Consider the following 12,038-nt stretch of genomic DNA (forward strand, 5'->3'; position numbering starts at 1 on the left):
TGGAAAAAGTCAGTGTTGCATCATTTGACAACCAAAAAAATGTGTGTAACCTGCAATTTTTGTAAATTTAGATGCCAATGCAGATTCAAAAATTACGGTTCGCAGCTTAAAGATCCAAGAAAAGCTTAGTTCAGATATTATTATAATTAGATGTTGCTGTGCAAGTTTGTTTTCATCTGGAAACGCTGAACGTTTGTCATTAGTTATTCTCAGGCACCACATAATGCCCTATGAACACCAACTACAACCCCCCAAAAATACATCAGAAAAACCTGTAGCGGTTTTAGGTTCTTTCTTTGTTGACCTGTAAAAGTTAAGGTATATGTAGAACTCTTGCTGCCATGCTTTCTTTTAAAGCTACCGTTCATGGCCCGGTTGCAGGAAACCCCTTAGTTCTAATTGTAACAGTTTGATAACTAAGGGGAGTCTTGCAACCGGGCCAGAACATTATTGTTCACGCTCGGTGTGAAATACTGGCTATTGTCCTAAAGAATCTAAAGTAGAATTGGGTGTGACCTCTGATGAAGGGAGCCGCTCTGAATAAGATAAGGAACTCGCTCATAATACACTAAGCATAAGACATATATTCCATATGAAATAAACTACAAACAAACAGAACATCTAATTGAGAGTTATTCTTTAAAAAAGTCAAAACATGCAGCAATGCAAAAAACTATAAAGGATTTAGAATCACCAGCAATCACTAATGGAGTATTTGGAGGTTAACATGAAACGCATGACGGCAGCACTATTCAAAACTCGCAACATTATTAATTTTTAACATCAAATCATTTCTGTTTTTAAAAAAACAAAGGGGTGGTATGTTTTAGAGTCCACACAAACAGCGATTTTGCTTATTTTAACACAAATAACTTCTCTCAGCACAGAATTTGATCAGTCTGCACAATGACTTAATATGCAACCACTGATGTTAATATTGTGCTTTCTTTCAGTTTTACTGTGGAAAAGCTTAACATCGCACAGATGATTTAAATTAAAAGGTATTGTTCGGCGGTATCTACAGAAGAAATCCATTCTTTTCTCGCACCCTTGAGACTTGCACGACTTGATCCACTGCTTCTCTTCTGCTATTGGCTCGAAAGTGTCCATTATCAAAGTACACACTGATAACACCAAACAACAAAGGTGCCTGCACACGCCTTTTACCTTAGAGCTTTTCACACATTCTCACAGACTCAAAGGTTAGTGGGTCTCAGAGGTGGTGAAGTCGCCATGAAGACAAACGTTGTGCTGTGTTTGAGCGTGTGCGTGTATTTAATTGGAGCTCTGGACGAAAAAGAATCAATCCCAGAGGAAAACAACATTCTAACGCTGACGAAAAACAACTTCAGACGAGCACTTAAACAGCATGACCGGCTATTGGTGCACTTCTGTGAGTATATATATATACCTGAATATCTGGGTGTGCCTTTTTATTGACTTCCAACAACATTAAGAGACTTAAAGCTGCTGTAACGCAGACTGTTTTAATGTAATGCTTGCGGGCCTGCGGGGGACTTTCCTGCACATTTTATTAGGAATATAAATAATATGAATAATACGAAGACTCCTCTGAAATAAGCCTTCGCCAAATTAATAGGACTGGTTATGCTTGTGTAAAACTCATGGCTGGTAACTGGAAAGTTCCTGTTTCGATCCCTATGTGTAATGAGTTATGTGCTGTCACGATCGTGCCTTCCAAGCAGGGCACCTATCCTCAGGTCGCTCCACGGGAATGGTCCTTGTAATTATCGTATATGAAGTTGCATCGGAGAAAAGTGTCCGCTAACTGACTTTTTATTCACTAATGAAGATACATAAGTCTACAGTGTTTCTAACAGAATTACGCATTGCAAGTGCAAGCCAAATTACTTTGCACATCTGGGACTAGCACAGAATTGCTCTTGTTTACTTAAGAAAATGACTGTTCACATTTGCAAAAGGAAAAATCATTGTCTTGTACCTGTTGTAGATGCTCCTCTCTCTAGTCAGTCTCTTGGCACTATTCTGGAGTTCAGAAAGGTAGCGAGTGCGCTGAAGGATGCAGAATCTGCTGTGCGGTTGGGAGGAGTAGACGTCAATAAGGAAAAACAGCTGGCTGCGTCGCTGAATGTCACATCAGTGCCGTCACTACTACTGTACCTGTCTGGAGACAAACACAACCCGGTGTACTGTCCTGGTAAAGCTCAAATTTCAGTCTTATGTCGCCTATATATGCTTTTCAATAACTCAACTATGCAGCTAAACACCAAGATCATGGGTTCGGTTTTCAAGGAATGCATGCACTGATAATGACAAAAGCCTGGATGTATTTTAAATCATTCGTAAATGTATGGCAAAACTAGTCAAATTAGCAATTTTTCTTAATATCACAATGAATGGTTAGCTTTGCTGACATTGGATTGGCTGATAGAAAGAGGGGAGTGGCTAAAGGGATGGGGTCTCTAATTCAGAAGTCTGCAAAATGACTAATACTAATATTGTTTACAGCATCTTTCCCTCAGACTGAGATAATTATGGTTATATATGATGTCAAAAATGTTTCTTGTGTGGCTCCGCCCCCAGTTCTAAAGAGCTCCTCCTCCATCCTGACGTGGCTTAAAAGAAGAGATGGGCCGAGTGCTGACATCATTAGTAATTTCACCGATCTGGAAACATTTATGGATGAAGATGAGCTTGTGGTTCTTGGATTATTTAAGGTGACTAGTCTAAGAAATGTATTTTTCTTTAGGAAATCAGTTTACTGTGATACTTATTTTCAATTATAAAATGCTATATTCTTTAGATATAATTTATCGTGTTCTAGTTTACATAAGAAATACATAGTTGGTTTAACCCAATCATTACCAGTTTAAGAATCTGTTGTGCATTGCAGGATCTTGAAGGTGACGTTGTGAAAGTGTTTTATGAAGTAGCCATTGACGTTGCTGACCTGCCGTTCGGAGTAACAGGAAGTCTTGAGATCTTCAGCAAGTATGACATTAGCACGGATACTGTTCTCCTCATCAGGAAGGTGAGAATCTGTCAAAATAACAGTTTAAATCAGCATTTCCTGCCCTTTCTCAAATACAGACAAAAGACAAACAGAGCACAAGATATTAATAAACTGGTTCTTGGTTGTTTTTAAGCATGATGCACATTTTTGTCTTATTTATGTAAATGTCTTTAGCATAAACCAGATGAGCAGTTTGAAATGGATAAAAGCACAAAGGAAGATCTTGTTGAGTTTATCAGACTGCATGAGATGAAACTTGTGACTGAGTACAATGGAATGGTAACTTTATATACACTTTTATATAAGCTACAATACTATTATACACACACATTATATATAATAACGTACACTTTCGGTCTCCTTCTCTCCAGACAGCATCTAAGATCCTGAACTCTGTAGTGCGGAATCACTTGCTTCTGTTTATCAATAAGGCTGATGAAGGCTTTAAAGACATAAACCGCACTTTTGAGACCACAGCTGAAAAATTCAGAGGAAAGGTTAGTGTTCATCATATACACACACATTGGACATATTAAATCACAATATATGCACATTACAAAATTTGGTTTATTCTAGGTTCTATTTGTGATGGTCAATGTGAACGAGACAAGAAATGGACGTATAATGGAGTATTTTCGTGTGAGGGTGGAAGATGCACCTGTGGTCCGTATGGTTAATTTATCAAATAATGTACAGTTCCAGCTGGCCTCGGATAAGTTTGATAAAGACAGTCTTTCAGAATTCTGTTTGAATTACCTGGAGGGAAAAGCCAAGGTAAGTGTACATAATTCATTTATAAAAAGTGTATTTGTACGCTGCTACACTTTCATTTTCTATATTTATTATATGTCATGTATTTTACTGTGTGTTGCTGTCATTTTATATAATGAGTCTTAAGTTCTAAATACATCGATAATTTGTATAACAATAACAATTTGTATAAATTATTCTATCTTATTAAAATAATTTACTATATAAATTATAAAGCCATATGTGGTTTATATGATAATTCTGTTCATTATAATTCATTTGTGTATATATTATTGATTGCATTTTTGTAGCCAAAACTCCAAAGTGAGCCAATTCCCGAAAACTGGGACAAACAGCCAGTGAAGGAACTGGTTGGGATGAACTTTGAAAAAGTGGCCTTCAACTATGACAAAAATGTCATTATACTTTTCTGTAAGTACCCCAACAGATTTACGCTCCAGTGTCTTTCAGGACAAGTCTGAATCGTGTCATTTCTAGTTTATTGTTATTTTGCTTTATTAGCCTGATCAAAGTTCAAATCTGTGCCTAAACATACAAACATTTTGAAGATATAAAGTGTTTGAACCTGTTGACAGACGCACCTTGGAGCAGAGAGAGTCGTGTTTTGTTTCCATTGTGGGAGGAGCTTGCCCAACACTTCAGTGAAAATGAAGATATTGTAGTCGCTGAAATTGACGTCTCCGCAAATGATATAAACGTTCATCTGGGGGAAAAATATCCATCAATCAAATTGTTTCCTGCAGTTTATGCAGAGAGGGTAAGAACTAGATATAATCTCAACATAAATGTTTACATTACGCTTTTTCATTCCAAAGACCATTGAAAAATCTATTTATGTAGTGTAATTCGGGCCTTATTCCAATAGGATTTAAAGATGTTATTAATGGTTACTATTCACCAGAGAAACATCATCCCACTACTAGAACCCAAAACAATACTTTAGTAGAGACCCATAAAGGATATTATAGTCTCCATTAAAAACAAATCAATTCCCTTTATAACCATTAAACCAGTAAAATGTATATGGTGGTTTTAGCCAGGCACCATACTTTTCACTCTTGTATGTGCTTTTTATCTGCTTAATAATGCAACTGTGCTTTAAGGCCTTGTTTCATAGACAAGGTTTACGCAAGGACTATGCCTTAGTTAATCTAGGCTATTTAAGTCGCTTTTATTAAAATTGCATTGAAAAGAAAACATTACTGATGTGCATCTTGAGACAAAACAATGACACATATTTTAATAAATGTCAGGGCGAGTTATTTTCAGTTGGGACAAACTATTTTGATCATTATTTTTAGTCTGGGACTAGTCTTGTCTGTGAAACTGAGGATAAGTGTTTAAAGTGTTTAATAGTACTCTTTCTGTTTTCTTATTTTCATATTTAATATGTGCCAGGTGGTGCCATATTCTGGCAAACGGAAGTTGAAGGATATAGTTAAATTTATGGAAAAAGAAATAAAAAAAGCCAAAAGGGACAGAGCTGAGGTAAGATAAACTTTCTCTGAAACATTATTCTCTTGTTTTCTTGTAGATCTTATAATATTCATGTCGCGTATACGTATATTTCCGCAGGAGGAGGAATTGAGGAAGCAATATATTAACCATCATAAGGCGGCAGAGAAAGAGGAGCTCTAAATCACATATTGTCTAAATGTAGATGTTGTTTCAAATAAAATTACATGGCTAATGTGCTCTGTACTTTTGACTGGTTATGGACACATCGGGAAGACTGACACATCAGTTCAGTTTTTTAAAGACTGTAAGTAATTACGTTGAAAATAAAATACTGACCGTACATCACGTAACATGTAAGGTATTCTTGGCTTGTATGTATGGTATTCAAGAAGTACATGCATGTTTTTAACGCTGTTAGTCAAGCTATTTCTTTATGGCCCACGTTATGAGCACAATAAAAAAATCTATGTAACACTTACAGCTATTTGCAATATACGTAGCATGCATAGAAACATCAATGTGCTTGCACATTATTGACACACATCAAACAATCGTCACAAACCTTTTAGTTCCACTAGAGGGAGCTCCTGTTCCACAGCGCTGTCTTTTACCCAGATCAGGTGACCTCTAAACAAGATTAACTTAACTTTGTAAATTCTGTATCCTTTAATGTAAACCTCTTAGACACGTGCAGATAGGCTTACAACTAACACCTGGTGAGTTATTTTCAGAAATAATGATTCTTCTTTAAGAGCTTTCTCCTGAACAGCAAGCAAGGCTTTGTATATCTTAAGCAGAATACAGGCATTAACGTTTCTACAATCATTTATTTCGCAAAAAATAGAACTATAACGTGAAGAAATGCTATCATTTAATAATGCAGTTGCATTATTAAGTGTTTGTGAAAAGGCGTGTACACCATCAAACTCATGCGTGTATGCATCACAAACCATTTCAATCCGACAATTGCAAACTCTTATTTTGTCTGTGAGAGTAAAACCAATGTTTACATCTTGATCTGTTACGCAACCAAAGCTCTCTAAGCCGCACGTGTTAGGCTTACCCACTCCAGAGGATACCCATATCTTGACCGTCACCCTATATAAAGCACAACTATTGCCGTGTACTGCTTCCACATTGGCTGTCTGTGAAGTAACAAGTGGATGTTGGAACCTTCAGAAGCAAGTCCTCCTGATCATGCGAAAGTCCAATCGAGTCCCCTTTCATTTCTCTCACGCTACAGCTCAAAGACGGACTTCTTGACCTATGTCCTGCTTTACCTCGTGAAGATGCCTTTCCCACCTGTAACCCGACCGCAGGCTCTTCCCAGCTCTGAAAAAGAGAAGCCATCATCCGTTCTTCAGGTCAAGACTGTGGAGGAGAAGAGTTACATAAGGGAACGCCTAAAGAAGTTGAACAAGAAAGCCGCGCCGCACAAAAGCAAACTGCCCACCAGTCGAGCCACTGCCGGCTTGAGGTTGGAAGGTAAGAGCGTCTGCATTACGTCTCCGAGACCTGCTGATCCTTCGACCGCCATGTCCTATATAAGTAGTTCAGGCATTAGCGTCTCTCCAACCAACTCTAAAGATGCAACGGCCTCCTCCAGCAAACAAACGTTTCCGGCAAACCAAAATCATCCACAGGTCTCTTCAAGATGTTCAGGATCAGGCAGTGGACCGAATAACAGTGAAGCTATGAACTCAGTCAGCCTGACCGAGGCCACCTTGCTCCTTCAGAAACCCAGCCGTGAAAAGCAGCTCCGTGCCGTCCGCAGTGGCACCGCACATCAACGCAAAGACCCCTTTGACAAGTCAGCTTCTCGATCCAACATCCCTATCATGAAGATCTCTCTCCTGAATGATCGTCACAGATACGATGATGTGGAATATGAGGAAGAGGTGGAACAGCGTGTGGATCAGAACACACTGTTGAAATGTTCTGAATGGCTGCGTGGGGTGGAGAATGCTGCGGGAGCAACAACGCTGGGAAGGGGGGACAAAATTAGCCAGAAGACTGTCTACCGCCCCATGTTCTGAAACAAGCCTGTGTTTGGAGGTATAAATGATGATATCAGCTTTCATATTACAATAATTGCTGGACCAATTGTGTCAAGGCTTTGAATTTTGTTACAACAGATTGGAAAACATTAGTGTAAGTATAATATTTTGAGTTATATTCTTTTTAAATATACTTAAGTTAAATATCCTTGTCCTTTTGATTTTCATTCATTTTACAAGTTTCTTACCTACAATTACATCAGAGAATACATCTTTGAATGACATATAGTAACGATTTAGGGGTTGACTTCACCATTTTGATTAGAAGGGATACAGCTACCTCTACTGGGCATGCGCACTTCAATACCACATCATTTTTGTCATACTTTAATTTTTTCTTTTATTGTAAGGTTTAGGTTTGGAGTAGGAAGGCATTAGCTATTGTTATTAATTGTAATTTTATGGTGAGATTTTGCATCACTTCCGGCCGTAGCTGTATCCCTTCTACCCACAGCTGTTCACCTTGTGATTTTAATCACAATGTAAAATGCAATGTCATGCTTGCCCGGTATATTACAGGCATACAAGTACAAACTAAAGAAATATGTATTTTTGCCTTTTGGATGATGAGTGGATCGAACAAAACATAAAAAGGACCACTAAAGAAAAACAGCTGGATTAAATCCTACACCAATTTACCATGACAAGATTTTGATAGATGTTATATGTTTTTTTTTACATCTGACACTTTCATCATTTACCATTGTTACAGTAACTATTATATGTTAGGAAAACAGAGTGTGTTCATTTACTGTCTACTTATGTGTGTTAATGTATTTTATTTGCCAAATGAATCTGTGCTCACCTTTGTCCTACATTCTTTACCTTCTCTGATAATCTTTATCTTACAACCATGCAGTTGTGAAAAAAAGACTGCAGGTAAAAAGCTTAAGTATGGTGAGATCCAAACACTTTGCATATCTGTGCTTTTCCAGTTGAGGATTTATGCAAAACTTTGAAGCCATTGAGTTTTGACTGTTTATATTGTTTGAAGGCCCTGCCAAAGCTCTCCTTGCTTGTCTCCCTGCAAAGGCTATCAAACCACCCCAGCTTGTCTCAGGACGCAGCAGCACGCCTCGTCTTCCAACAGCCTAAAATGGCTCATGTGACTCCCCTTTTTATCTCCCTCCACTTGCTACAGGTTGAAGCCCGTATCAGATCAAGTCACTAATGCTTGCCTACAGCACTATCATCGGCATACTTTCACACCCTCCTACACCTCATCAAGAACCCTTCGATCGGCTTTTCAAAAGGGCAGTTAATTCGCCTCCCGCCATTCTCCTTCACGACTCCTTCCGGGTGAAAAATTCTTCCGGTCAACCACATCTCACATTCATAAAACTACTTAAACCCATCTCTTCTTAGAAAACTTGACAGACAAATGAGGGGGGGGGAGAACAAAAAACTAATCCTCTCTCTTTCTTTCAACAGGTATTGGTCTGGCTTTTGTTGAAACTAGTAACATTGAATTAGCACCTATTGTATTATTGCTACTGTATGGCAAATTGCATATTGCTCCCTGAACTCTATGTAAGTTGCTTTGGATATAAGCGTAAATGTGAATAAATAAATACAAACCTTGATTTAACATGTAAGAAAAACAAGCCATAAAACACCCAGATAATCTTTATTAATAAAATGCTATCGATTGCTCTGTAGTCAACAATATAGTGAATACGCCTACATGCATTTTCTCGCCTACCTTTGAACCGAACGTGACTTCGTAAAACACTTCAGCAATTTTTAACAATATTTTTTAATCTACAGCACCATATTCAAATGGAAATAAAGAAGGACCTATATATTGAATGTACAGAATAGCATTAATCAGATAAACGTAATGTTTAATCGGCGTTAGTGATACGTACCACGTGATGTTGCGTTATCACGTCCTTTATATTATAGAACTTTTGAAAGCTTTATTCTATTTTTGACCACAGTAGGAACCCCATCATGAGATGGGGCTACGAAAAATTACTTAATACTCATAGTGTTCCTCCCCACGGAAATCTTTAGTAAAAGGCGAAAGATTTATGCGATATGAGGCGAAACATGAGTGTACTGAAGAATAGCGGGGCAGAGTGACTACCAGACCAACACAGACACAAACTCCAATGACGGTAACTAACAAGTCCGTTCTCAAATTAAGTTAACTAAACCAGCACAATAGGCTACAACATGCCTGTAACGTTAAAATAATTGGCATTTATATTTGAATAATACAAATAAAGCACTATATAATATTGATGATAGTTAAGTTCAGCGTGCAATGCATCCTGGGAGCTCAAAACTGCACGTCATCGGTAGTCACGTGGTGTTTATAACCCCCTCCCGTTTATTTTGAGACAGTAGGCTTGTTCGACATCATGCGGCTGCGACAGCAATGCACTCTGGATGGATAATTTGTCCGACTTTGATCGCCTAATTACCATTAAAGTTTCTTTAAAGTACCGCGAGATCAAAACGAGACCAGGCACCTAGGTCAGGCGCTGCAGTTGTTCAAAATCTAGGCTTGATGCGGCGCAGAAAGATCCGACAGGATTATGACATCAAAGTAGCGCGAGAGCGATTATAAAAACCATAAAAAGTTTGATTTCGAATCGCTCTCGCGATACTTTGATGTCATCCGCCTGTCGGATCTTACTGCGCCGTTGTACAAGCCTTATTGGCTGCGTGCGAAAGCCTTGATGACGACACGTTTTGTTCTCATTGGCCAGAATGTTCACATGTATATGTTGCGTGTTAATTCTGACACACGATTAAACACGCAAATTAGATTTGTATATGACATTTTATGTTTACTGTACTGATCTTAATGCCAAAGAATATGTATTCCTATCATATTCATTAATCCGTGATAAAGAAATGAATATCCCTTGGTCTGCTGTAGGTTCAGCCCCCTACAGGAATACAAAGGCAAAATAAAAATGACGGGAAAAACGTTTATGTTCAGATCTTTGATTTCATTTGAACGTTAATTAAAGAAAGAAACTATATACTTTATATAAAAAGGTGCTTGATCCCTAAAGATGGCCAACCTTATCGTTTTTATTTTGTAATGGTCCATATTTTGTAAGGGTCCACTGTAATCTTTAGTGTCAAACATACAAAGGCTGTTACACACATATTAATCTTCATTTAAATTAAATAAACTTAAAGATGTTACTGCTATACAATACAAGCGGTAAGCAGTAAATTTCCTAATTTAAGTTGACTTGATTCCTAACAACAAATCACAATAAAGCAGAAAGAGATATATGGGTCGGATTTTGCATGTGCTTTACATAGATTTTACAAAGGCCAATGAGCTGAATGTCACTCAGGACACAGAGAGAAAATTTGAGTAACAAACTACTCTGAATGCTCCACAACCTCAGTGGGAGGTGTGGATGAATCTAGAACGCGCCCCACAGATTCGCCAAAGAAATCAGAACAGAAGATCCCTCAAGCTGTCGAGGAACTAAGCTTTCTCAACCAGGATTGTGAACGAGAAAATAATTTATCACCTCTAAATTAACATTATTTTAACTTCATCACGGTAGGTTCAACTGTTTTGTGTCATAAATAATTAAATATTACATGTTTTTTTTAAATAAGTGAGAAACAAATATTTGCATACGTACTTTGTTTCTTTTTTTATTAAACGGATAACATTATGTGTATGATATCTGCAATATAAATTAACAACATATTTAACAGATAATCACTTGCGTGCAAAGTAGTACCACATTCATTCACGTATGTGATGTCGATCTTAAAAAAATGATTGAGTTAATTGTTCCAAGTGTCATTAAAACTTAAAAGTTCCTCATGCTGGATGCTGTTTCAGATGGATGAGCTGGATGAGACTCAGTTAAACAATCATGTAGAAAGTCTGAAGCAGCAGCTACAGTATAACAGAGAGAAGACATCCGTCTCTATTCCAGAGTAAGTCCTACACACCTGAATGGATTAGCCGGGTCTCCTAAATAAACTACAGGGGACTGGGATTGTAAAATTAAATAAATAAAATGCAAAATATAGAAATAATATACAGCAATAAAATAAATAGCAACACAATATGGTAAAAAAGTTTACAATAAGCGTTAGATTCTGTATAGAATATAGGAAGAGTTTGTTTCCAAAATGAGATAATTCCGTTGAAAAAAAAAATCTAAAAGTTTTTATTATGTTTTCATGTTATAATTATGTAAGTTAGATATATTTTTGAGTAATACTGCCACTCAGACTATATAGAACTGTTTTAACGGCCGATAGGGACTTCAACTTCAGTACGTACTGTCACAGTATGACATTTCGGAGGCAGCCAATTATTTGCGAATGTGTACCAGAAGTTAAGGGCAGTCCATGAAAGCGCAGTAACGTTTGTTTAAGCTGTTGCTTTGAAACTGTCTAGAAATACAAGCTATAAATGTACATTTTAAGTCAAGCTAATTCAGTTGTTATGATGGAAAAAATGACATCAAAGTCTCAACTTCACATCTTTTTATCATCTTATTTTTTTTCAGGCTGGTCAAATGGATTGAGGAGAAAATGACCGAAGATGCATTTCTAAATCCTGACGTGTTGAAGGAGAACCCTTGGGTGGAGACAAGCAAATGTGTTGTGCTTTAGCATCAACCTTTAATCATTGCAAGTCTACACACATGGCTCCACCCACTGCGACGGTTACACACCCTAACTTTGACTAGGATAAATGCAGTTGCAAATGAATTGGTTGTTTGTTAATCTGGCTTGTTGTTTGCCTTTATTAGGCA

General features: G+C 37.5%; 3 protein-coding genes and 1 non-coding gene across 4 annotated transcripts; 3 read left to right on the plus strand and 1 right to left on the minus strand.

Annotated features, from left to right (window-relative positions):
* Positions 1–907: 907 nt before the first annotated feature.
* zgc:136472 (uncharacterized protein LOC678514 homolog) lies at positions 908–5,574 on the plus strand. The gene is made up of 11 exons (XM_056733951.1): positions 908–1,393; positions 1,973–2,179; positions 2,566–2,699; positions 2,876–3,013; positions 3,170–3,274; positions 3,367–3,492; positions 3,572–3,769; positions 4,057–4,177; positions 4,342–4,523; positions 5,165–5,254; positions 5,342–5,574. Exons 1-11 carry the CDS (start codon positions 1,234–1,236, stop codon positions 5,402–5,404), a joined length of 1,524 nt encoding a protein of 507 aa, XP_056589929.1. The 5' UTR covers positions 908–1,233; the 3' UTR covers positions 5,405–5,574.
* An 813-nt stretch (positions 5,575–6,387) lies between these two features.
* LOC130407280 (uncharacterized) lies at positions 6,388–7,517 on the plus strand. Its single transcript, XM_056730058.1, has one exon. The coding sequence runs from the start codon at positions 6,388–6,390 to the stop codon at positions 7,258–7,260; it is 873 nt and encodes a 290-aa protein (XP_056586036.1). The 3' UTR covers positions 7,261–7,517.
* A 1,709-nt stretch (positions 7,518–9,226) lies between these two features.
* LOC130414701 (U5 spliceosomal RNA) lies at positions 9,227–9,341 on the minus strand. Its single transcript, XR_008905650.1, has one exon. It is a non-coding gene; the product is annotated as a U5 spliceosomal RNA (small nuclear RNA).
* A 1,262-nt stretch (positions 9,342–10,603) lies between these two features.
* Positions 10,604–11,929, plus strand: gng13a (guanine nucleotide binding protein (G protein), gamma 13a). Its single transcript, XM_056762884.1, has 3 exons — positions 10,604–10,819; positions 11,111–11,208; positions 11,790–11,929. Exons 2-3 carry the CDS (start codon positions 11,111–11,113, stop codon positions 11,893–11,895), a joined length of 204 nt encoding a protein of 67 aa, XP_056618862.1. The 5' UTR covers positions 10,604–10,819; the 3' UTR covers positions 11,896–11,929.
* Positions 11,930–12,038: the final 109 nt, after the last annotated feature.

The sequence above is a fragment of the Triplophysa dalaica genome, chromosome 2 (assembly GCF_015846415.1).
Source record: "Triplophysa dalaica isolate WHDGS20190420 chromosome 2, ASM1584641v1, whole genome shotgun sequence".
Classification (NCBI taxonomy): domain Eukaryota; kingdom Metazoa; phylum Chordata; class Actinopteri; order Cypriniformes; family Nemacheilidae; genus Triplophysa; species Triplophysa dalaica.